The following is a 27,664-nucleotide window of genomic DNA, read 5'->3' as shown; positions in this document are numbered from 1 at the left end:
TTGCCATATGAACAAGGTACTTACCTTCGGTAATGCTTTTTCTGGTGGATACAGTATCTGCCTGTGGATTCCTCATGTGAAGCTTTCCACATAAAGTTTTCTCCATAGTTCTCCAACATCGATGTCACAATGGAACGGCTCCGCACGCAACTTCTTGTGAGGTCATCCGAGCCATAAGAAAACCTCGTTGGCGTGCGGACGTCAGTTCCACCCATTTTTTCCGTGCCTTCGAGGCGAACTGGTAAACCGACATTCCACAAGTATACACAGTATACAAAAACCAAGAAAGAAACAGGAAATTCTAAAATCTAGAAATTTCCTAGTGACAAGTATCACATTTCAAATAAACCATAATAAAATACATGAAAAACATGTCAACTGTTTTTCAGTATAAACAGGCAGGCAACGGGGAGGCGGGTGGGTCAGTGAGGAATCCACAGGTAGATACTGTATTTACCAGAAAAAGTGTTACCGAAGGCAGGTAGCTTGTTCTTCTGATGGATACATCTGCCTGTGGATTCCTTACCTTATGAATTGAATCACCCTAGCAGCCTTTCTCTTGGAGGAGGAGGATGCCTGCCTATACCCAAAAATCTTGAAGCATAGAACGTGCAAAGTAGCCGTCCCTCCTCACCTCAGAGTCCAAGCAATAGTGCTTTTCAAAAGTGTGGAGGGAGGCTCCCGTTGCCGCCTTGCAGATGTCTACAACGGGCTAAAGTCGAAGAAGACTTTGCTCTGGTAGAATGAGCTTGAATACCTTCGGGAAGGCTCCTTCTTGGCTTAGGCATAGCAGTTCTTGATGCAGAGGATGATCCACCTGGACAGTGTTCTCTTGTGGACAGCTGTGCCCTTCATTTTGCTCACATACCCAAAGAAGAGTTGGGCGTCCAACCTGAAGTCTTTAGTCCATTCCAGGTAGAAGCAGACCACCCTTTTAAGGTCCAGGTGGTGTAGTCTATCCTCCTCCTTGGAGAGGATAGAAAGTGGGTAGAATCATTGATTGCCTTAGGTGGAAAGGAGTGGCCACCTTAGGCAGGAAAGCAGCGCTGTTTCTAAGAACCATCTTACCTGCATGAAATGAGGTAAAGGGAGGCTTGGAGATACGAGCCTGCTGCTCAATTACCCTCCTAGCGGAAGTGATTGAGATTAGAAATATGGTCTTAAACGGTAAGAATCTCAAGAGACAACTATACACGGGTTCAAAGGGAGAAACCCATAAGAAAAGTACGAACTAAATTCAAACCCCACTGAGGCATGATAAAGAGAGTGGGAGGAAACCTATTGGTGAGACCCTTAATGAATCTCATGCCTATGGGAGATTTAAATAAAGAGGGTTTGTCTGGCAAACAGAGAAAAGCCGACAAGGCAGACAAGTAGCCTTTAACAGTAGCTACTGCACAACCCTGTTGTGCCAGGGAAAGAGAGAAACTCTGAATATCAGGCAACCAGACGCAAAATGGATCAACTGATCTCTCCACACCACTTTACAAACATCGCCCACTTACCAGAATAGACAGATTTGGTGGAGTCTTCTGGTTGATTAAATAACATCCACCACATCCGATGGGTGGGGGGGGGGTGGGGCCGGGATGAAGAGTTCAGGTTGGCCAGTTCAATCTCCAGGTATTAAGGTGCAAGAACGGGAGGGGGTGGTGTAGAACCTGTTCCTGTGACAGCAAGAGGAGGTCGGCCATGTGAGGGGAAACAGAGGAGGGTGCGATGAGAGGTAAACTAAGTCTGTCTACCACACCCTTCGTGGCTAATCTGGGGCGATCAATATGACTTGGGCCCGGTCTTGATGAATCTTCATCAGAACTCGAGGAATCAATGGTATGGTGGGGAAATGCGTAAAGAAGCTCTGAGCCCCAATCTAATAAACACGTTCCTCAACGCTCCCCGCATCAGATACTGGCGACTGTAGAACGACATGCAGTATACATTCTTGTGAATGGCAAATAGGTCTAACCGAGGAAACCCCCACATCCTGGAAATGCGATGGACCGCCTCCGGATGGAGACGCCACTCGTGATCAGCGAGTACTGCCGACAGACTGTCTGGATGCACATTCAGCACACTGGCCAGATGATTCGCCATCACGCAAATCCGATGATCCTGAGCCTTGAACCAGAGTCGCAGAGCCTCTCTGCAGAGACGATACGACCATATTCCTTCCTTTGGTGATGCACCACATCGCTGTAGTGTTGTCAGTCAGGACCTGAACCAACTGACCGCGAAGGGAAGGATGGAAAGCCTTGAGAGCCAAACGTATTGTCAGCAATTCCAGAAGATTTATGTGAAACAAACTTTCCTATGGAAACCAAAGGCTTTTGACCTCCAGATCCCCAAGATGAACTCCCCACCCTAGAGTGGAGGCATCCGCTATCACTGTGGCCCCCGGAGAAGGAAGTTGAAACTGCTTCCCCTTGAGACCGGTTGCCCGAAACACTCCACCATAGCAGCTCTCTTGAGATTCTGACCGCTTCCTTGAGATCTCCATTGTTTTGAAAACACTGCCTATGGAGGCACACCTGGAGGGCCCTCATGTGCCAGTGTGCAGGGTTACCAACAGCCTGCAGAAAGCGAACAGACCGAGCAGGCGCAAGACCTTAAGGACTGGAACAGCCGCTCCATTCTGAAAAAGTGGAATCATAGCCTGGATGTCTTTAATCCTCTTTAGAAGCGAGAAGGCATGACTCACAGTAGTGTCTAGTACTGCCCCTATTAACAGGTTGCACTGAGATGCCACCAGGTAAGATTTAAGTACATTTATCGAAAAACCCAAGTCCACAATAGACGTGTTATTTGCAAATGATGCAGCACCCTCTCCGACAACTTTGCTTTGAGCAGCTAGTCGTCCAGATAGGGAAACACAGGAATACCTGATTTCCTGAGTGGTACGGATGGAAGACCAAACGGAAGAACCACAAACTGATAGTGTTGAGATCCCACTGTAAATCAGAGATACTTCTGATGAGACTTTAGGATGAGAATGTGAAAATACGCATCCTGCAAATCTATCAACATCCAGTCTTCCTGCTGCAGCCCCAGAAGAACCTGAGCCAGGGTCAACATCTTGAATTTATCCTACCGGAGGTAAAAATTCAAGACCCTGAGCTCTAGGATCGGCCTCAATCGAAGGTCCTTTATGAGAATCAGGAAGCACCAGGAGTAGCATCCCTGACCCCTTTCCTGCTATGGAACAACCTCAATCGCACCCTTCTGCAGCAATTGAGAGGAGGTAGGAGGGGGAGGAAGGGGAAACTCCCAGAAGGGAAGACCATATCCATTCTCTACGAGATCCAGCACCCAGAGATCTGAAATAACAGACCTTCAATTTCGTAGAAAATGAGACACCCGTCCTCCCACGGGACCAACATGCTCTAGAATGGAGGATCTAGAGCTGCTTCTCTGCGGTTCCAGTTGGAGGGACGGAGGAGGAGGAGACATGCTACCGAGCTGTGCCTCGCAGACTACCGCTACCTTTTCCTCTGTACAACATATACAGAGGGTTTGCCTGTTGCTGACATTGTAACTGCTGCTGTTTGGCTCGAAAGGAAGGAGTCTTGCCAAACCAGTGAAATCTACGGTACCCAAAGCCTCTGGGGTGGTAATGAAGACCCAACGATCTCGCAGTGGCTCTACTAATCTCTAAAGAGCTGTAGCACCAAGTCCGCTTTGGCACCAAAAAGACGAGAGCCATCAAAGGGCAAGTACAATAGGATGGTGTGTACATCAGATGCAAACCCAGACTCCTCCCTTAGCAAGGTGTGCCTCTTGGTTGCCACAGAGGAACTGTTAGAAAAAGGGATCTCTAGTTGGCAATGGTTTTCACCTTTGTCGAAGTAGAGACCCTTCTTCCTAGCCAGGGTAAGGGGGACACACTGCTAAAATAACCCCTGTCCACCCCCTTGGTAGCTTGGCACACGCATACAGGCTTATCTCAGAGGCAGTGTGTAAAGCATTTGTGCACACACATAGTAATATAGTGAAAACAATACAAATGGACACCACCCAAGTTTAGAAAAATAAGTAATCTTCATTTAAACCAAACAAAATCAAAACGATAAAATGCCACTATACAGTAATCAAAATGTTATCTTTAGAAGGTAAAAACAGTTCTGTCCATAGCAAACTATAGATGCAACACTTTCAACCCAAAGTACCTTGAATGCGTTAAAATCAAACAAAAACAGCCGCAGGGAAGGTGATGCGTTGGTTCATTACTCCAGGGGATGCATGGGAGGAGATTCATCGGTTCCTTAATGTGCCAGGAGGTGATGTGTCTGTTTCTTACTGCGACCCCGGTGTCCTTGTAGACTTGGCGCCCCGGTGCAAAGCGTGAGGATCAGGGATGCGTTGGTACTCGATGCGGCGGCAGCAATGGCGCTGCTTTGGTTTTTCAGGCTGCGGTCCCTTCAATGAGTTGGTTCTTGCAACAGCACAGCAGGCCCTGCGTCTGAACCGGTGCGGTGATCTTGGTCTTCGGAGATTGGTGCACAGAACTGAGTTGGTTTCTTCAGCGGTATATCAGCGATGCGTCTGACACAGGAACGGATGAGTCACGCTTCTCGTAGTTTTCTTTTTTCCAGCTCCCAACAGCAGGAACAACCTCCAGAGGCCCAACTCAGCAAAAGGCACCTCTTGGCAGGTCAGAACTCCCAGTAAGGAACTTCTGGGGAGCTGGTGGTGAAGTCTTTGTGTCCCTGAGACTTCAGAACAGGAGACAAGCTCTACTTCAAGCCCTTGGAGATTTTCTTCAAACCGGAGACACAGCACACACAGCAAAGTCTTTATCCTCTCCTTGGCAGAAACAGCCACTGCAGGCCATCCTCAGACAGTACACAGCAAATGGGCAGTACTTTTTCCCTCAGCTTTCCCAGCTTGTCTCCTTGGCAGAGGTTCCTCTTGAGTCCAGAAGTAATCTAAAGTTCCGGGATCTGGGCCCCAGTTTTTATACAGCATTTCTCCTTGTTTTCTTGTGGCAGAGGCTCTGTGCTCAGTCAAAACCAGTTCCGGCCTCTCTGATCCAGCATCCCGGCAGGAGGTGGAGACAGCATTGTGTAAGGCAGACTAGGCCCATTCAGGTGCAAGGAAATCTCCTCCCCTTACTCTAAATGCAGCCCAGGTCTAGTCAGCCCAGTCCTGACTCATCCAGGAGAGGCAGGACACACCTCAAAACCCCCAGTGGCCTCTACAGTGAATGCACATCCCCAGCCCCTGTCACTCCAAAGCCAGACAGTCAATCCACAAACTAGCAGAGGCACACAGGATGGCTAAGCAAGAAAATATCCACTTTCTAAAAGGGGTATTTTTAAACACAGAATGTAAAAGTAATCCTTACTAAAAGATGCATCTTTACATTCGGAGTTCAGGCATACTAAACTTTACCTTCTTATCTTGTCCCAATAGGAGCTAATGTTTATAAGAGGTTATACATAAACTCCCATTCTATACTATGGGACAGATAGCCTTTCAATAGTGAAAAAAACGAAGTTCACTGTAGGTCACTATCAGGACATGTTACAACATCAGCACATGCCCTACCTTTCCCATACACTGCCCCCTACCCACAGGGGTACCTTGGGCCTATCTGAGGAGTGCCTCACATGTAAGAAAAGAGAAGGTTAGGGCCTGGCAAGTGGGTGCCCTTACCAAGTCGACATGGCAGGAGAGACTATGAGCAGACACTGCAGTGGCAGGACTGAGACCCCTTTGAAAGGCTGCTTGTGTGGGTGGCGCAATCACTGCTGCAGGCCCACTAGCAGCAATTGGCTTACAGACCCTGGACACACACAGTGCACTGTACCAGGGACTTAGTAGTAAGTCAAACAAGCCAATGATGAAAATACCAATCCGTATTCACAACTTAGAGAGCATATGCACTTTAGCATTGATCAGCAATGGTAAAGTACCCAGTCATAAAACCAACAAAAACAGGGTCCAAAACAGGAGGACAAAAAGCAAAAAGTGTGGGGATGTACCCACTGGGAAAGCCAGGTCTAACATGAACCCATAACTCTTGTGACAGTCTGCAGTATCAAGTTCTGACTGAATGACCTGACAGGCAGCAGCTTGGGTGTCTGATAGAACTTCCGCAAAATGACCCTGAAGATTCTCCAAAAGCTTGGGGAGCACCTCCTTTGCCAAATCCATCAGAGCATGGATATAGCGACCCAGCAGGAATGTCGCATTTGTTGAATTCAGAGCCAGACTGGCCGAAGGAAACACTTTATTTGCAAACTGCTCCATCCTTTTGGATTCCCCATCTGCAGGCGTAGACTGGAAAGAGCCCGCAGACTGTTTAATAGAGCATGATACCTGAATTCTAAGCTCTCAGGAGGTGGTGTGTGAAAAGGAAAGCAGGATCTCCAGGAGCCACCTTATATCTCCTTGCAACCGCTATGGACACTGCGGGGGCAGTCATTTGCTTCTGCCCCCTCTAAAATGGGCTCAGGCAAAGACTCATTAAATGGAGGCAGAGGTTTCAAAGCTGAAGAAGGCGAATGAAACACTTCTGATAAAATAGTGGACTTAAGCTCTGCAGTAGGTAACGGCAAATCCAGTAGATCAGCTGCCTTCCGTATTATAAAATGGTAAGAGGAAACCTCCCGCGATGGTAGGCCTTTCGGTGAAGGATCTCCCATTCAGGAGATGTGTCCAATCCACAAGCCTCCTGCAGTCCCTCAAATTCTTGCATAGGGTCAACTTTTTCACCCTCCTCAGCCTCTTCCTGCTGCTCCTGATATTCTTCCACCTCCAGCAGCCTGTGTGCCTCCCTTCTGGATATCATTCTGGAGACCAGCGTCTGCAGCACCATACACGGCGCCGGTGACTTCGGGACCTGCGTCGATGGAGGCTCCACAGGAATAGGCAAAGGTGCCGGGCCAGAGCCAGACGGCACCGGACAAGACCCATCCAAAGGCACTCTTCCCTCCAGGGATTGCACTGACATAGAGTACCTCAGCTTCGGGAGAAGCCAACTCCCCACGGCCATTGGCATGAAAGGTGTATGTGTGCGCTTATAGATATATATATTTTTTTTAACCTAAATAACTCAAAATCCACTGGAGCACATATCTTGAGACATAGCAAAGGCACATCGGGCTACCAGTCCCTACAATTTTGCCAAGTTTGGTGGAAATCCATTCAGCAGTTCGGGCTAAACGTGAGGACGACCGCCCTATGGAAATTAACATGGGGAAAACACGTTTTGGGAACCCCCCCTTTCTTCTCGGCCCCCGCTTCACGAATCTCCCCCAAACTTTCAGGCAAGGACCGGAGAGCCGCGAGGCAAATTTGAGGAAATTTTCAGGCAGATTCCTCAACCGGCGCCAAAGTTATTCCCAATAGAATGTTGCGATTTTCCTATTGAAAATAATCCTAACTGTAACTACCTACCTACTGGTGACCGCAAGAGTATATATTTATTTATTTTTTTGCTTCCTCTTTTCGCCAGGTTGCGCACTCTAGCACGGGTGCTTTGTTGCGAGGGGCGAACCTCGCTCGTATTGCTGCTCCTTTTTCTCCGTATTTTCAAAGAAAACAAGCACTCACGGGAGGAGGATCAATCGGTTTTTATTGCTGACCCTCTGAGCACCAGACGCGTTTCGGCTACTGCCTTTGTCAGTGGTACACTGACGCGCCATTTTTTCTGTTTTAAATATCCCCCGTGTGATACTGACATGTAAAGATGGAAATGGGACTACTTGCCCAACTTTCTCCGCCATATTGGAACTGTTATTCACATATTATTACATACACTTTCATTACGCCCTGGATGGGCTTACACTTTGTCCACAATTTTTATATATATTGTGTTTCAATTCCACTATGCTATTCGGCCCTGGATGGGCTTTTCTGTAAATAACAGTTTTTCATAACAGTTTGTTCTTTCCATCTTTGATGAACTCTGTGCAAATCATATTTGTTAACACCCACACCCAAATTAAGAAAACAAGAGAGTTAAACATATACACAATAACATATAAAACCACTAATACATTTCTCATAATCTGTTTCTTACAATGCATCTCTTTGGGTCAACTGCAACTATACACTACTGCTCAACACTTCCCTGGGAGTTCTAACCTAAGTGTACTGTCATTTCCTCATGACTGTTCAATCCTCCAGGGTTCTTCGTCCTAATATCTATTATGTATCTGGATTCCAGCCTCCTAAGTTTTTGCAGCCTATCCCCACCTCTAGGATTGTTAGGGACTTGATCTAATATAAAATATTCCAATAGTTCGCAATTACTTTTGTGATTTTGTTTGTAATGTCTGGCTACTGGATATGATGGATCACAGTTCGTTATTGCTCTGAGGTGTTCCAGAATGCGCATTTTTGTGGGATTTACAGTGCTGCCTATATAGCGTAATCCACAGGGACACACTAGGCATTACAATGTGTAAGGTGTTGTGCAGGTCAAAAAGGATTTGATTTTTCGTACTTCTCCTCTCACTTGGTAAGTCGTGACTTTCTTACTACGTTTGCACGCCTTACAGCGACCACAGGGGTGGAAACCCAATATTGGTTTCCCGAATGGATCTTTCACAGGACGTGCAAGGTAACTACTCATTAACGTGTTTCTTAATGCCCTTGCTCTTCTGTAGGTCACAATTGGTTGCTTAGGTATGTCTGTGCCTATTACTGGATCTGTAGTTAACAGATTCCAGTTTCTCCTCAATGCTGTTCTTAGCTGCCCCGCTCCTTCTGAATACGTTGTAACCAATCTGAATTTTCCATCTTTGTCATTGTCCTTCAGTTTTGGTTTCAACGTTTGAGCTCGTGAGATGTTATTCACTTTCTTTAGGGCCTCATTCAGACATCTGTCTCCATACCCTCGCTGTTTGAATCTTTCTATACTTTCTTGTGCATTCTTTTGGTAGTCCTCTTCTGATGTACAATTTTGTTTAATCCGCAGCAGTTCCCCGTACAGGATGCTGTGGATTAATTTAGGTGGATGGCTACTCATAGAATGAAAAATCGAGTTACCCGCTGTGGGTTTCCTGAACAACTGCGTTGTGATTTTCCCTCGTGCTATTTTTATTTCCAAGTCGAGAAAGTTTACTTTACTGTCACTTATTTCACTTGTGAAACGCAAATTGTATGAATTTACATTAAGTTTCTCTATATATTCCTCAGCCTTCTTGTCTGGACCACGCCAGACAATCAACAGATCGTCTATATATCTGTACCACACCAATATATGTAGGGTCCACTCCGCATATTTTGGGTTCCACGCTTCATTTTCCTCCCACCACCCCACAAAAATATTAGCGAAGCTGGGAGAATAGCTTGTGCCCATGGCCACCCCTATCAACTGTTTATAGTGTTGATCCTGGTACAGAAAGATGTTATGTTGTAGACTAAAGTTTAGAAATTCCAAGAGCATTTCGTTGTGTTCTAAGAAGTTAGCCTCTCTTGTAGACAAAATGTCTTTCACAGCCCTCATCCCTTGTTCATGGTCTATGCTAGTGTATAAACTAGCTATGTCCATTACTATGAGTTGATCTCCTTCTCTTAAGGTGAGCTGTTCTAATTTATTTAGTAGGTCTTTAGTGTCTTTCAAATAACTCCTTAAGGTCTTTACATAGTCAATCAGGAAAAAGTCAATATAAATGGATAAATGTTCCAAGAGACTCCCTTGGGCACTTACTATTGGTCTTCCCGGTGGCTTTGCTTTGTCTTTGTGCACCTTCGGGAGATGGTAAAAGCATGGTGTTATAGGGTTTAGGCATCGAAGGTACAGATATTCTTCGGTCTCTATTATTCCCTTGCTGTGCCACTTTTTCAGTAACTCGTGACATCCAGTGATGCTCTCTTGGTATTCCTTTCTCCCCACTTTCTGGTAGCACTTTTCATCCTCTAGTTGTCTCAGAGCCTCTTCATTGTAGGCTTCATATGTCTGCAGAACCACATTCCCCCTTTGTCCGAGGGCTTTATTATCAGTTTTTTGTCATTTTGTAAGGTTCTTATCGCCTCACGGTGTTTCCGTGTTAGATTCCATTGTTTATTCGTTGGACCTCTTGTCTCAATTTTCCTTAGTTCTTTGGAGACTGATTCCATGAAGAGATCTATGTTGTCGTTGGGCATCTGGGGCACAAATGTTGATGCCGGTTTGAAGTTCGTGTTTCCTCCTTCTTGTGCTATATAAACTTGTGATAAATTCTCCGGTTGACTGGCTCCTTCTGCTCTCAATTCCTGCATGGCTTCCAGAGCTGGGATGTCTTTTACCCGGATTTCTTGTCTTGGTGTTCTTTTTGTTGGACCTGTTGTTTTCTGTGGTCGCATTTTATAGAATTTATGGAGTTTTAACTACTCGCAAATTTATATAGGTCTATTTTAGTTTGTGTGTATTTCAGCGGTTTGGACGGGCAAAAGGAGACCCCCAATTTCAGAACATGTGCCTCCTCCTCCGTGAGGTTATGTTGACTCAAATTCACGATAGTTAAGTTATTATCTTGTATTTGTTCTTCATTCCATATTATCGCCTTTTGTTGTATCTGGCGCTGCGAGTCATCGGTGGCGAGTAATTGCTTTTTTCTCCGCTCGCCGCTCCTCCGCGTGAGGCGTTTCTTTGTTGTCGTTCTGGGGGCTTCCCCCTGCCTCCTTGTTGTCGTGTTGTTCTGAATATTTGATATTCGTCGTGAAAAGGGAGTTGTGTATCTGCAGCTGGTACTGCTTCTCGATCTCTCCGTGCCTCCTCATTTTCCGAGACCTCGGATTCAGTTGTGTCTCCCGATATATATACACACACACATCCATCCAGCCCGTCGACAAAGTGCTTCCCGCACAGAAGGGCACGCAGACAAACCAATTAGCACTCCAAGGCGAGGTATATTATCCAACTGCTGATATTTTATTTTGCAACATGTGGGTAAAAAACTGCCATCAGACGCGTTTCGGGCATGTCCGTGCCCTTGCTCACTGACATATATATATATATATATATATCACAACAAGGGCTCCATTTTACCGGGGGCCCCCGACCCTGCAGGGCAGGCTCTGCTGGCAGGAATGGAAATCCTGGAGAATTTGCGACAGCAACAGAAGATGCAGAGCCACAACACCGTCTTACTTCCAAAACAGACTTTTATTTCGTCTAAGCAGCATTTAAGTACTCAGTGTCCATACGCGTTTCGGCGAGGATACGCCTTGATCACAGGTGAGTAAAGTTCGACCCAGTGGTCACATGGCCTGTAGTAGCAACTACAGGCCCCAGAATGCACTGCCACAGTTCTTACTTTGAGGCACAAACATAACTCATTGTAGCTTAAAATAGCATTTCCTTTCCAATGTCTCGTGCAAAATCATTCAAAATGCAGTGTCCAAAATAAAGGTGCATGCTGTTCGGTTTTGGCAAAGTGCGTATGCTGCAATGTCTCAATACGCTTTTTGGAAAGCGGGTTTAACACAGAGAGGAAAGCACCTCCCTCGTCTCCCTTTCGCTCACCCACACTGCCAAATGCCCGTGGAAATCCGATGGTTGGAACGTGGGATGCGCGGGTCATGCCCCCTCATTAACATCACAACAAGGGCTCCATTTTACCGGGGGCCCCCGACCCTGCAGGGCAGGCTCTGCTGGCAGGAATGGAAATCCTGGAGAATTTGCGACAGCAACAGAAGATGCAGAGCCACAACACCGTCTTACTTCCAAAACAGACTTTTATTTCGTCTAAGCAGCATTTAAGTACTCAGCGTCCTTACGCGTTTCGGCGAGGATACGCCTTGATCACAGGTGCTCACTGACTATATATATATATATATATATATATATATATATATATATATATATATATTACATACTTGTATACATATATAGATATATGCATAAGTATATGAATAGACATCAAAATATATCCAAAATAAATAAAACCTTAAAGTACCATAGACCAACATTAGCCCATAGAAACATTAATGGAGAGTTCACTTTAGCAACATATCAATGTCATTATAATAGTACAAATTCCAGCCAATCAGGCTTTAACACCCTCTAGAACCTTCTCTTCAGAAGCTCAAGCCCTCAGATTTTCGTAGCACAAGAGTGACCAAGAGTGCATGAGGAGAAGAGACCCTCTGAGGGGAGGAAGGGTGGGTCGCATGTGAATCTATGAAAGACACCAATACCGGAGAACCACAGTTTACAGGTAAGTACCTATTGTTCTTCTCTAGTATTAGGGGTGTCTTTCATAGATTCACATGCTTGAATAAGAATAGAAAGCAGTACTCCATAATACCAGAGTCATGAAAGACCAAACTAAAGAGCAAGCATATGAATAACATATGCAACCTGTACATAAATGCACAATAAAACCTTTTATGGCAGTAGGCGGGACGCAACAGAGGCTCACCTTTATTTAAAGAGATTTCGCAGCACCGCTTGACCCACAGCAGCATCCGCAGCAGTAGCAGTCTCCAGACAATAGTGCCTCGTGAACGTGTGCCTGCTGGACCACGTTGCTGCCCTGCAGATCTGATGTAGAGGCACTCCAGCAAATAGGGCAGTAGAGGATGCTACTGCTCTCGTGTAATGTGCTTGCACCGGAGCAGAAAGAGGCTTGCCATCCCGTTGATAGCAGTAGGATATGGCAGAAGAAATCCACGAGCGATGGTCTGTTTAGTGACTGGATGTCCTTTGCGCATCCGTCCATAAGCCACAAAGAGCTGGTCCGACCTTCGAAAGGCAGCAGTACGTTGGATGTAGAATTTGAGGCATTGTTTTAAGTCCAGGGAATGAAGAGTACGCTCAGCAGGAGACTAAGGGTTAGGGAAAAAGGTTTTGAGTATGACAGGTTCGTTAAGGTGGACGTCCAAAGGGACCTTGGGTATAAACTTAGGGTTAGTACATAGTACAACAGCGTCCTTAGAAAACTGAAGAAACGGAGGCTGGATTGTAAAAGGTTGCATATCGCTCACTCGCCTGGAGGACGTCAGTGCGAGGAGGAGGGAAACCTTCCAAGTAAGGAATTTCAAATCCGCTGAGTGGATTGGTTCAAATGGAGGCTTAAGAAGCTGGGCCAAGACAAGATTCAGACGCCAAGAAGGTGGAGGACGGCGGATAGGTGGAAACAGCCGGAACAGACCTTTAAAGAATTGGCGAATGATGCATGAGGAATACAGAGAAGTGGAACCATCATGCCAAAAACGTGAAAGTGCAGCCAGGAAAACCTTGAGTGGAATGCGAAAGTCCCAACTTTGTCAAAAGGAGGAAAAAAGGCAAGATTTGCTCAGGAGTAGCGAGCATAGGATCAATTATAGGTTTTGGTGGTGGAGTAAGCCAATGCGTTAGCAAGGACGTCTCTGCAGTCCGGATCCATATTTAGATGGGCAAACTCGTGGTGCTCAGGTTCCAAGCGTGAAGTTGGAGACATGCCGGGTCTGGATGGCATATCTGCCTGTGGTTCATGGTGAGAAGGTGAGGCAGGGGACGAAGAGGGATCGGATCACACTGGGAAAGAAGAAGATCCGTAAACCATGGTCGACGCGGCCACCTTGGCGCAATTAACAGGATGTGACATGGTTGTGCTCTCCTGTGCAGGAGGCGAGGTAGTAGAGGGATCGGCGGAAAAGCGTATGCGAATGTACAGTTGATCTAAAATGCATTCCCGCTCGACCCTTTGTGAGGATGCCATGCTTGCGTAGCATAGGCATTTGCGGTTGAGTGGAGTTGCAAACAGATCCAGCTCCGGCTGGCCCCACAGGCGAAATACATACTCCAGAGTTGGCTGGTGGAGTTCCCGCTTGTGATGGTCTGTGGCCTATCTGCTGAGAGAGTCTGCAAGGGCGTTGGAGATGCCCGGTACGTGAACTGCAGTTAACTGGACTCAATGTTGTATTGCCCGATCCCAGATCTGTTGTGCCTGTCTGGAGAGCAGTGGTGTTGTCCGTTCGCACCAAGAGTGACTCTCCTTCCACCAGCAGACGAAAGGATTTCAGGGCGAGAAAGATAGCCAAGAGTTCTAGCCGATTGATGTGCCACTTGCGCTGGTCTACCGTCCATTTGCCGTTGACTGACAACCCTTCGAGGTGCGCACCCCAACCCTCTAAGGAAGCGTCCGTCGTAAGGGTGAGCGTGGGGGTCGTTTCCTGAAACAGACGCCCTGTTGCAATGTTTGGAAGGTGAGCCCACCATTCCAATGCGCCCTGGATGCGAGGGTACAGGAAGACCTTGTCGTTGAATGTCCCCGAGACTTGCCGCCATTGTTTCCCCAATTCTTCTTGGAGGACGCGCATGTGTAACCTGCAATTAGGGAACAGCGGTATGCAGGACGAGGTCATGACCAGAAAGGATTTTAACATTCGGACAGCAACAGACCTTCTTGAGCGTAGAAGAGCCACCAGTTTGGCAATGCGATCTTGGCGCTCCTGCAAAACAAACACCTGTGCTAGATGTGTGTCTCTTAATGCTCCTAGAAAGACTCTTTGTTGTGCTGGACGGACATGGGATTTCTCGTGGTTGATGGAAAGACCCAAGTCTTGGAAGACCGACAGGCAAGTCTGAGTGTGTGGTTATGCTACGAGAAAGGATGGGGCCTTTATCAAGCAGCAGTCTAAATAAGGGTAGATCTGTATGCCCTGTAGGCGTAGAGAAGACGCAACCGGAGCCGTGATCTTTGTGAAGTCTCTCAGCGCGGAACGAAGGCCGAAAGGCAGAACATTGAATTGGAAGTGTTTTGATCCTACTTTGAAACGGAGGTACTTCCTATGCCTTTGAAGGATTGGCACATGAAAGTATGAGTCTTGGAGGTAGATTGTGGAGAGGAACTTCCCGGGATTCAGGAACTGTAAGATTTCCAGCAAGGTCAGCATTCGAAAAGTTTGGGACTTGATGAACTTGTTGAGGGTTCGGAGGTCCAAGATCGGGCGCCACTCTCCTGACTTCTTCCTGATAAGAAAAAAAGCGGGAATAAAAGCCCGTCCTCTGTTGCAATCGAGAAACCACTTCGACTGCCCCTTTTTGAATCATAACTGCAACTTGTGCAAACAGTTCCTTCAAGTGTGCTGGAGGGGGACCAGAAGGAGGGCGGTTTGGAGGGAACTTGGGAAATTGGAGAGCGTGGCCTTTTGAGATGACATCCAAGACCCAACGATCTGAAGTTATTTTCGGCCAATTGCAAAAGTGTTGGGAGATTCGACCTCCAATTTTCAGAGGTAGCACCTCCTCTGTAAGTGGATTTTCTCCTATAAGGCCTGGAATCAGACTGCCTATTCTGATGTTGGTAGGAGTAGCGCTGCTTGTTTTCACCAAAGGAGCAGTACTGGGTGAAGCCTCGAAAGTTGGAGGATGTGCCCCTGCCACGTGCGCCACGAAATGGCCGCTTCCGGTACTGGAGAGAACCCAGGGCGCGAGCAATGTCAGTATCCTTCTTGATGGACTCTAAGGCGTCATCCACATGCTTGCCGAAGAGGGACTCACCATCAAACGGCAAATTGAGTACCCTTGCTTGTACCTCAGGCAGAAAAGACGTAACCTTAAGCCAGCCCTGCCTTCTTAAGACTGCAGCACCTGCCAGCTGTCTAAAACATGTTGAGGAAATATCTATTGCGCAGTCTATAATTTCTGATGATATTCTCTCGCCCTCTTGCACGATCTTGTGTGCTTCTGCCCTGGAGGATTCAGGAATGAGATCGACCAAAGCTGCAATTTCCGACCACATCTGACGGTCGTATCGCCCAAGGATTGCTAATTAATTCGCTGTCTTGACCGGATTACGTGACCTCTTTCGGGCAGATTGCGTAATGACTGAGTCTGGCTTTGGTTGAGACAAAAGGCACCTTATACTTTTTGTCGAGGCGTGGAAGCACGGCCGGGATGGAGTTTGGTCATTCCTTGAGTTTGAGCCCCTCCTTCCAAATAAAATCAATGATCGGAATGGTATGCACTTGCTTCAAAAGGTTGATCCTCGAAATCATTAAGAAAACAGTCCTGTTTGACGACCATTGGCAAGTGGAAACATATGTCCACTGGGGGGGGGGGGAAGCCAGAGGAGAGGCAAGAAGAGGAGACAGAGTCTGGGCCTGATAGTTGTCCCAATCCGCTAGGACAGCGTCATCATCCTGGTCTGTATCATTCCGAACACCATCATCAGGATCCTGAGGAACTGGTGAAAGTGCCTGTGCAACTGGAAGTGACTCCCGTGTTGGAGGAGGCGGATTTGGAGAGGTCTGAGAAGGCGGCGGAAAACGACGATTGTAATCGTCAAGCATGTGCTGAAGGTTAGAGATCAAAGTCACTGGTATCTGTGCCATAGGAACCTCGTGGTCAACATCCTGCTGGTCATCTCGAACTGAGATGTGCGATCCCCTCTCATTATTATCATCACCGTAGTCTTGATACTTTATATGTAGCTCCGATGGGCTACTTGCAGGGTGAAAGGTGTCATCAGCGTAAGAGCCATCAGAAGAGTCCTCCTCTGCGGACTCAAACAGTTGAGCTGGGGGACCCGACCCATGCTGGATAGGACTCAGAACCAGAGGAGCCGGACGTTTTACAGTAGTCGCTGTCACCACTGTGAAGGTGGTTGCAGTTGCCAGAGAATACTGCTCTGTCGACGGAACCGTCGTCGAGCTCGTCGTCGTAGTCTTCGAGGGATTCGTCAGTGAGGATCCAGGAGTTGACAAAGAAGCGGATGTCATCGACGGAGCGGAGACCTTTGTCGTCGACGGCGCTGCCGCCGCCGAAGAGGTCATGGTCGTCGACCTATAGCCCTGCCGACGGAGCTATCGGCGACGAGGTGGACGTCGACGAGGCTACCGTCGATGAGGGTGGTAGTGTCGACGAGTGACGCTTTGATGAGGTCATCGACGTGACTGGTTTCTTCGCCGTCGACAAGATCTTCACAATGGATGATATAAGCCTGACTTCTTGGTGCATCGCCGACAATGCAGACGTCGTAGTCGTCTTCGTCGACAGAGCAGGTCGACAGAGCAGGTCGTCGAAGAAGGCACGTCGTCGACTGATCTAGTCGTGGACGACGGGCACGTCGACGAGCTGGCACTCGTTTTGGATGACGAGGGCACGGAGTGGGACTGCAACGCCAGAGAACCAGGTCACGTAGGCGTAGAGGCCAGCAGATCCCGTGGGAAGACGGACTTGGGAGCGTCCACAAGCTTCTTCTTTTTAAGAAAAGGAGAAGGAAGCTCTGTCTCTGACCCACGCTTCAGAGAGGTCTTAGAATGGCAGGAAGACACTCTATATCAGACATGGGGTTGTCTGAAGTCTTCAACCTCTGCAGCCATAGAATGAGACGGGCCTCTCTGTCCTTTAGGGTCTTTGGAGAAAAAGTTCTGCAAAACTTGCAACTCCTCACCTCATGTTCCGGGTACAGGCAGTCTATGCACTTTTTATGAGGGTCGTCATGGAAAAGGCGAAGTTTTCCACAGGCAGAACAAGGCTGGAATAAAGCTTTCTTTGTAGAAGACATGTTGTAGAAGATAGATGGTTTGTAGAATGAATAAACGGAGCAGAGCTCAGGGAGACTCTCTTCACACGACATGCGGTAGAAAATCTGAGGGCTTGAGCTTCTGAGGAGAAGGTTCTAGAGGGTGTTACAGCCTGATTGGCTGGAATTTGGACTATTATAATGACATTGATATGTTGCTAAAGTGAACTCTTCCTCAATGCTTTCTATGGGCTAATGTTGTTCTATGGAACTTTAAGGTTCTATTTCTTTTGGATATATTTTGATATATATTTATATACTTATGCATATATCTATATATTTATATAAGTATGTATATATGTTTCTACTACTATTTTATGTACCGTGGGACTCCCATTTCGACAACGGGGAATTATTTAAGCATGTGAATCTATGAAAGACACCCCTAATACTGGAGAATAAGTGATTTGCCCAGAGTCCCAGGATGTTGAGCGTCCTTGCAGACTCAAAGCCAGTTCCCCAGTTTCGAGGTCAACCGCTACAGCCATAAGGCTACATCCTCTCCCCCTCTCCTCTTTCTTTGTCTAAGAGCAGGTCAAATAAGCGCTTGTGTTACGCTCCGAGCTCCTCTGTAAATGGACCTGTAAATCGTGCTCTGATCTCCTCACATTTGCTGCACATTCAAAAACTGAGAACAGATGTCAGATGCTCTTTTCTTTGTCTGACTCCAAACGGAGTGGATTTTTTTGGTTTATATCCTGGTGTTGCTTTTGTCTCTTATCATAGCAATCACACACAGTTGATACGTGGAGGCTTGCCTGCGAGAACTGCCCTGAGGCCTGGAGGCCATTAGGGATTATTCCTTTTCTTGTGTGCAGTCGGTAGAGCAGCCCTGCGCGTTAATCACACCAAGGCTGCCTGCAGAGGGAATCAAGAACATACTCTGATGCTCACTCTTTCTGCACACAGTAAGTGCTGAGGTAGGCTGTTCACTATCTTCTATTTTTTAGTTTTAATTCGGGTGTATGAGCAGCTGCATTTTCCATGGCAGCGATCCCAGTGGTCTGTTTAACAGTGAAGTCCTGCAGGAGCCGGCCCTGCTTGACTAGCTATATAATGAGAGCACAGTGTTTGATTTGTCTGGTGCTTTGTTATTTTGCGCTCGTCAGTTACACAAATTTAAATTAGCTTGTTTGTTGTTCAACATTTGCACTGCACCGGTAAATTAATTAAAACGGCTTGACTATTTATTTAAGATTCATGCAGTGAGCTGGGTTGCTCATTTCTCTCTTCCGTGCACAGACGTATTGCATAACGACATCGAACTTGAGTTGTTTGTTGCTTGTTCAATGTAAGCGAAAAGGAAGCACAAAGGCACCCGCTGCCTCCACCACTGGAGTAAGCAGTGCCAGGGGCAGGGAAAGAGTCTCTTGTACAACTCACAAGTGCAACCCAAACCGCGTGCACCGTCCGAAATACAGCAATCCAAGCTTATAGCACATGCCTGAACTCACACAATCCCTCATCTTTCAATTCACACAAACTTCTTTACATGCATGCACATGTCCAATCTATATAACTCACCGAGTATGCTGGAAAACTAGAGCCGCCATCAACCATTCATTGATTACTTCATATAGCCCTGCCAGACAGCTCAGATCATCGTCCTCCCTCCTCGTGATGGTACCCAGGATCAAGAGAGCCAGATGTGGAGGTCGGTCCTTTTCATACAACGCATCAAGGCTTTGGAACTCCCTTCCCTACCATCTGCGTGCAGATCCTGATCTCCTATCCTTTCGCAAACAACTGAAAACCCTGCTCTTCACATAAACCGCTTAATCCTTAATACTGCTCCCCACAATGCACAAGTCCACAGCGCTAGGACGCCTCAGGGTAGCTATTGCGCTCTACTGATGAACTTTTCATTTCATTTCATATACTTCACACACCGTCCTGTGCCCTACCAGAGTACACAAGGCCTTTCTCCCTGGCACACTTCACAGTTTTGCAGCCGAATAGCTACATGTTTTATTAAGAAAGAATTCCTGCAACTTTTTTTGTAACAAGGGAGCTCACTATATACTAAATTTCAAGAATACAAAGCACAGAAAACAGCATATGATCATGTGGAATTTAACTTATGTAAAGTTACATTTATGAACTGCGTTAACCCTCCAAGATACCTTACTGAGATTGGAAGCTAGGACTTGTGAAGCTTAGGCAGAGTCAATTTAATAGGTAAGCCTTTCTGAGCCTCTGGTATGTTCGGTCATCTTTCTGTGTTCACAGACAAATCAATTTTAGGGAAGCAGGGTTAACGAATGGTTGCACTTGTCAAAAAATATTTAAACACTAGGAAAAGGGTGACTGATCTAATCAACATATTATATAGAACAATGGTCCTTAGAAAACAAGTATAGACAACACAAACAAATGCAATATAGACCTTAATGGGTACTATAAAGTGTCAATGCCCAGCCGGGCAAGGACTTTTAATATGTAGATACGGGTATTTTTTAACAATCAAAGGAAGATACAAAGGGACGCAATCCTGCGACCCGATTGAAGAGACAAAGAAACAAGCATACAACAAAGGAGAATACAAGGACACAGGCAAAAAACTGGAGCATTGAAAGATTGCAGTTAGCATACAAATGAAAACAAGCAAACAAACATAGTGACCACGTTATTACATACACAGTAGAAAACGGTGAAACTATTTAATGTGTCGACGACGTTTCGATCCCAAGCTCAAAAGTTAAAGGGATAATCATCAGGACTAAAAGAATGATTTGCCTGGAATTATAAACACAATGCCTCATAGCACAGAGAGGAGGCTGCTAAGAGAATAGAGTTCTTGGGAGTGATGACAACCTTAAGTCCGCAGTGAAGAGTCGTCTTAATCCAGTGCACATTTACTAGAACTGTTGGTAATAAGTTTACCTCTAGTTACTATTTCTTGACCCCCTTTTCTAGGATCCTCTGGAAGGTGTTGGAGGAGCCCCTCTATTTCGTCCCAGTGGACCCTGTCAGACCCGGCTAACAAAGCCTGGCTATATAGCAATAATTACCTGCATGTGCCGCAACTCATTTACCAGAGGCATCTGTGAGCTGGGACTCTTTCTGGAGATGGTACATATCCAGTTGTTTGGGAATTCACTTTTTTCCTTGCGTTTGACACTACTAGAGAGTCTGGGGTTAGTTGACCTTTAATAACAAGCACTTGCAATGCAATAGGTCCCGCATTTACGTTAGTTTGAGCTATAGGCATTGTAAATGACAATGCTTATTATTTATGTGTTGGTTTTGAAAACAAACAAAGGGAATTGTCATTTACAACGCTAATAACTTTAAGGCGTGAAACCGCCTTTTTTAAAGATAAAGTGAAGAAAAATCGCAGATCTCGCTAAGGTGACCGGTGTAGGCATAAACAAATCATGTGCACTAAATAACATTGAAAGTGGCATTGGTGGGCTAAACGTTGCAGGAAAGCAAATTGCCGGTAAGCACAGACGTTGCAGGTAGGCATGTCTTACCTGCAGTACCAGAACCTCATTAAAGAAAATACTAATTACAGACGAAATAAGATGTACCCATGTAACAAACTAAGTAAAAGGGCCAGTCCTCATAGGAGGTTACAAATCAAGACAGGGCGGTACTAAGGAGGGACTAACAAGCCTAATAACTAATCAAAAGACAGCGTTTACGAAGGACAATGACACAAGCCAAAGAAAAATATGGGTGAAGAGTGGGGGGGGCTTCAAGTGCATACTGTAATACTGCAGGGCTCGCAGAGCATGTGCTGCCCAGGCTCGACCTACAAATGAGGTCTGATGGTGCTGCTTTGTACTTTTGTCTATGATTATCTTTGATTTGACTGGATCTTTAAAAATTTCGTCCGAATGACGTGTCATACCTTTGAGTAACGCAAGTATTGTGCCCCTCTCTGTGCATTAGACAGTCTCAAACTGAAAATCCTCCTCTATTGAATCCCTATATAGAGGAACCAGATGGAATGTGGCTGTACGGGCTGTTAGGTCTTGATAAGCAGAGGCATCTTCAGGTGGTGATGGGAGAGAGTGATATAAGTCTGGGTCAGTGTCAGCGTGAGGCTCAATATCATCCCAAGAATCCCCTGGTTGTGTATCCTCTTGGATATCTTGATCCACTATTTGTTGAGGGGATATGTTACCTACCTCAGACAAATGTGGTGAGTGAGGTAGTGTAGGAGGTGTTTGTGGTATAGGTGAAGTGGCAATGGGAATGTGCAATGGACTAGTTGAAGCATCTTTTCTTCTTTACAGGTTGAACAGGAATGTCCAATCTGTCAAAACCTCAACTGCTTCTTATAAGTCTGTTTCGGTGGTTGTATTATTTTCTTAGTTCCAGGCTGAATTTGCAGTCTGTTTCGGATGGAGCTTTTGATGAAGTTTGAGAATTGGAGCTGGAGGAGATTTTGGTGGTGGAAGCTTTGTTTTAGGTGAAGGAATATTCGGGTCCGAAATATGGAGTCGGTTTTGGTGCTGAGACTGAAGATCGATGTGTGTCCTCGGATGCAGAGGAGGTGGAGGCCCCTGCTGAAGGCTGAACTTTCGGAGCTGAGCCGGAGGGAGCGGCTTCCAAGGCGCATTTTCGGTGAGCGCCATGGCTTGTCTGCAGTGATGGCCCATGAGCAGGTTTTTCGGTGGAAGAGGATGGTTTGGGCTTAGGATCAGGGGTAGAAGTACTCACTGTCCGTTGTTTCTGCACTGATTGAAGAATGGTCAAGTCATCCTCGGATTGAGACTTAGAATCATTGATGGAAAGTGATTCCTCCTGTGCCGCTAAAGCTTCTTCCTCCTCTTCTTGTCGACCGAAGATGTCTGGGACATCGTCTGCTTGGTTGCGCTGCATTTCCTGTCAGCTCGCACATCGGTCCTGAAGAGTCTTTGTGGAACAAAAGGAATTGCAGGAGTCATAGGTGTGCACAATGTTTGGGCGAGAGGCATAAGTTACAAACAGGATGTGGTCAGTGTGAGGGTATTTGGAGTGATACTTCGGACAGAAACTAAACGGACTGCGTTCCATTAGCACGTCCTTTTCCAGGTGCGTTGTGAAATGGAGAAGTTCTGCACGTCCAGGCGCAGCCCCTAGGCCAAGGAAGAGCACTAAGGAAAGGGTGTATGGGACAAAATAGTTTAACAATTGAAACAATACAGTCGAAAGATATAAAAGGACCAAAAGGAGTCTCGAACAGGCGCGCAAGGTACCAAATCCGAACCTGTCAGCGAAAAAAAGAAAAAAACAATCTGAAGAGGCCGTGGATGACCATGCGCAGTACTCCAAAGAGGAGGAGTCAGACTTGTGACTTGAAGAAAACTTTGTGGAACAAAAACAATTCGTGCCCAACACTAGATGGAGAACTTATGAAAAGCATGTGTATCTAAAGCACATATGCCTCGAACAACAGGTGTTTCAACCTACTGAGAAAGAAGCTCTGAATACTAAGTTATCCACAAGCACAGGACTAAGTATAACTGGTATTTGCTCTAAATCATCAGTCCTTACTGGTTGATTACCACGTCCTTCACTAAAAAAAAAAGAAAATTTAAACGGTAAGTTATGCATGAAAAGAATAACAAAGATTTTCTACTGTGCCTCTACTTTGAACGTGATAACGTCATGTGCTACACTATGCATTATGCCTTTGCTTTGATTAAACAATCAGCAGATAAGTGGCTGCTTCCCCCACCACGAATCCATCCTTGACAAAAATAATGTCATTGCCGGGATTAATGGCTTCTTGTATTTGGATAATTCCACCTATGCAACCACACATGTGACCAGTGAGGGAATATCCATAGGTCCAATCTGTTAGCCTACAGGGAGCTAGGGATCCAGGTCGATACTGCTGGCAGATGCACTGTAATCCTTGCACGTTGAACAAACCAGATGAATCTCAAAAGTAGTTTCTATGCAGGAATCTCATGTGACACAAAACAGGTCACAGATACATCCTGCTCATTTTGTGGATTTGAAGATTCAAATGGTCTGGCTACATAACTTTTTACAGCAGAGCACTATTTTGATGAGAACGTCAAGATCAACTAAAGTAAGGGCAAAGATCTAATAATGACAGAGCCAAGAACCAAACAATTGTTCATTCAGAAGTTCAAGGATAATCAATAAAAGATACAGAACTAGTATACTTTAAATTATAGTGATGGCAGAGTTGACAACTTGTATTAAAATGGCTGGATAGGACGACTACAAGAGTGAAATGTCGAAGCACATCACAGATGGTAGGAGATGGGTCAATTCTGGTTGGTTCAAAGGTCAGGAACACCACCAAGACTACATTCAGACAAGAAGGCAACGCTATTGGAAACAATAAATACCAGTACCACCAGGTCTGAATGTAGTCTTGCGGGTGGGTGGCATTGTGGAAAATGCAAGCAGCGAGTTACATTGAAGCATAACATTCTGAATTAGCAGGCTAGCCGGAATGTTCAGTCTTATGCAGCGTGACCAGATATTGTAACGCACATTAGAAAAGCTAGTAAGTCTTGCTCTTTGTTAGGCAGAAGTATTTGGTAACAGTTGTGCGACTGTGCTATAGAAATAAAATCCCATACTGAAGTATCCTGGGCTACAGAAATATGCAGAGTTAAGTTGTACCCGTAAAGAAAAAGATCAAACAAGTGAGTTCGACTATGTGCTCATTGTAAGTGGCAAAATTAAAAAGCATACAGTGCAAAATATTCTATAGCAGATAACGCTGACATGTGGCCGGCATTTTTGTAGTAATTTTAAGAAAGCCTACGTGCTAGCTCATCTTTAAACGTGTACACGAAAAAATGTACATCCAAAAACAAGATAACTTGATGCATAAGTAAAAACCAATGAACATGCACAATACATTGAATTTTGACATTATCTTTAAAGGCATCCAAACATCACGTATTTCTGGAACAAAAAGCCATAAAGCAGATATTAAAATGTTTGGCTGTCAGAAAAGTAAATATATCAAAGAACACACATGCCAGCTCTCAACCTAAACTACAGTTCATATCCTACAGTCTAATCAAAGGACTACTTTAACCACAAGAACACAAATGCAGTGCCAGCTTTCGGCATTGGTGAACTGGGCAAGGGTGCTGCACTGTAGAGAGGCACGCTGAACGGTCTGCTTTAGGGTCATGGAAACAGCAGTGTCCCTCTCACTTGGCTCCAGAGATTCAGGTTAAAGTGTTCTTAATCATTTTTACCATGCTGAGGAGGGGCGGGCGCTCTTTAACACTCAGTCTGTTTCCTTGCCCTCCGATCCTCCTCCATCCAACAGCTTGACACCAGCAGGAAGGAGCTAGCCCACGAGTGATACAGGTGAGCTGAGAGAGGTGCAGAAATGTTTGTGCTCAGAGGCTAATCACTTCTCTGATGTCATCAGTCAACACAAAAGTGACGCCTGCTGCATTATTTTATCTACCAGCATGAACAAGAGTCACATTTCTTTCCGCCCAGGCAGTAATCAAGCAAGGACCGGTTCTGCACAAATGGGACAAAGTAACCCTCTATTAAATGCCATGGGGTAGTATGGACAGTTCATGCAAGCAATGGTAAAGCAAGAAAAAAACATGAAAGCTAACAGCTGAAAAGGGTGACCCAGAGCCCACTCTCTCTCCGTACAATTGCTATTTGTACACTTTCATAAAGAATTGGCAACATGAGGTCAACATCCTTTGCCAGACCTAAAAAGGTAACTCCTCGATAAGAAAAATATTTTAGTTCTAAGCATATAGCTACCCTTTCAACTAGTTGAAATAATGCAATGTATGTTGAGTTTTAAAAAGTTTGAATAATGGAGAGCCCTTTGCAGCAAGTATGCAAAAACAACTCAGAAGATGCCAGACAGAAATAATGCTTTATACTTAACACAGGAACCCAGTGACTCCCTGGTAATAGCAGGTGGTGAAATGGGACGGAGAGGTTCTGCTTGACGGTTACCATAAGATTCCTCAAAGAATATGGTTACCAACTGACACTTGACCTAAATAGGTTACACTCGGAGCAAATTCTGTGTTTTTTATTAAACAGCATAAATCACTGATCTTGAAATGGTATAAATCGATACTTACCAGAACATTGTGAAACTTCATCAATAACAGTACAGTTATTTGAGACATCCGTTTTATTTACACAGCTACTGCCGTTTGCCTCTAGGTATAAACAAAAAAGATCACGGTTGTCATTACATAATTCGGATTCGCTTTTCATTCAACACACTTTATATTTAATACTCTCAAAGGTCGCCAACCACTTGCACTGCCAAATATGTTGCCCTTCATAGAAAATATTCAATTAAAAAATACTGATCAAAATAAGCAATGCTCAGCAGGGAGGACTTTAAAAGGTATGTGGCCACCTTTTGTGATTTACATTAGTTACTGCTTTCAGACCACTGCACAACCATATCACATTAAAACAAATGTTTAGACCATCAACCAAGTAGAAGTGCTGATTTAATGAGCTGAAAAAAACTCTGAATATTTGTATATCTCTTGCACGACATAAGCTGTATAAGTTTAGAGAAGAAAAAAATACGTTTAATATAGATGTTATAGCAAATATCAATTGCGATCATAAATTAGTACATACATTCAAAGTTGGATTCAATACCTCAACCATTCTGTTGGGAAATACATAACGGCTTCGAATAGGTGCTCTAACTATCCAGGACTACATCTGAATTTGTCATTGAAATAACAACAAGATTAAAAGCAATCAGAAATTGCACACAAAAAAAGGGTGAATGTCGTCATCAATTCATTACAATTTTTACTCCCTTGAAGGCAGGGCATATGTGGCGCAGTCTTCATCTTAAGATTGCTCTTAGCAAGGAGTTTTCAGAGGTGGCCTGGCTGTAATAACGAAAGAGGCACTCCACTGTCCCACTTTGAACCTGGCGTCATTGATGCCATATCCCAATAGGGAGAAACCCGTGATTTTCTGAAAGTCACTGAGCAGGTCACAAAACCCCAATGATCCACCAGCAACCAATAGCAAGCTATCTAAGGAGGACGGTTCATCTCTTGCTGGAATTTTAATTACTGGTTATGCTAAATGTACAGTGTACAAAGTTACTGAATGCAGAAGTCTACAAAGTGTTTATTCCGCACAAGTAGCTGACAACTTATCTCCAATTAGGATTAGGATTATTTTAATACTGCATAAAAGGATTCCAGGCGGAAATATTTTACATGTATGATCAGTGAGGATCTTATGATGCAGAAAAATAATCATTGCAACCTGCAGCTCGTTTGATGTTTTGGGGTGATCACATGCCTTAAGATAACTGACCAATACTATCTCTCTCACTACAAACGAAAGAGTCTCACGGACATAAGAGTAAATTACTTTTTTTTATTCTACTACAGTGCAAAATGTTAGATGAAAGCACTGCACCCACTTTCCATTTTCAAGTCTTACTTTCACCATTTTTTGATTTCACAAATGACATGTTGCTGAATTTACTATTGTATCTATTAAGAAAAGTATAGCTTTCTGGATTCCTTCACATTGCACACCTTTCTTCCACAAACTGCTACTAGGTGGAACAGCAAAAAAAAAAAAAAAAAATCACCAACACTAAGAAGTTATGAAAAATACTTTATTACTGTGTGTTTCTGAAAGCTGATAACACCGAGCTCAGCAAAGCAAACCTTTTGTTGATGCCATTTTATAATACATTAAACAGATTTCCTGCCACTGCCCCCATTTTTCTGAAACAAAAAGTTTATTTATAAAGCGCTCAATTGCCCGGAGGAGCCTTGGCGCTACCATTACCTAAGGGTGTGAAAAAAAGAAACAGAAGTTATACAAGGGGAGAAATCAAACATTTAGAGAGCTCTATTGGCAGAACAGCCATGTCTTTAATGCTTTCCTAAATTGGAGAGGACTTGTAATTACAGCTTAAGAGGAATGGTGTTCCAACGTTTGCTCATGCAGATACCCAGCTTCTGCCTCCCAAATGGAATTTCCTGAATTTAGGAACAATTACGTTCTTGGCTGCCGATGAACCCAAAGCCTTGTAGAGGATGTAACAGGAAAAGTTGTGATTAAGATGATCAGGGCCAGAGTTGTGAAGTACCTTGAAGACAATGCATAAGGTCTTAAATTCAATTCGCCTCTTGATGGCAGCGAATGTAGCTCTTTAACCCCTTCGCACTCCCTCCCCAGTGCTGCGAACGGCCAACGGCCGTCGCAGCCCCGCCCACTCAATAGAACGTCCGCACCGCGGCGGA

At 45.1% G+C, this 27,664-nt stretch overlaps 1 protein-coding gene across 1 annotated transcript in view; it reads right to left on the bottom strand.

Moving 5' to 3' along the window:
• CD164 (CD164 molecule) overlaps positions 1–27,664 on the bottom strand; it is a 255,457-nt gene that overhangs the window by 173,726 nt on the left and 54,067 nt on the right. The window contains exon 3 of the mRNA XM_086926673.1: positions 25,499–25,579. Within this exon, the coding sequence (XP_086782799.1) occupies positions 25,499–25,579 (81 nt within the window). The remainder of the gene's footprint in view (positions 1–25,498; positions 25,580–27,664) is intronic.

Source organism: Lissotriton vulgaris, chromosome 6 (assembly GCF_964263255.1).
Source record: "Lissotriton vulgaris chromosome 6, aLisVul1.2, whole genome shotgun sequence".
NCBI classification, from domain to species: Eukaryota; Metazoa; Chordata; class Amphibia; order Caudata; family Salamandridae; genus Lissotriton; species Lissotriton vulgaris.
This window is presented reverse-complemented; position numbering and strand designations above follow the sequence as displayed.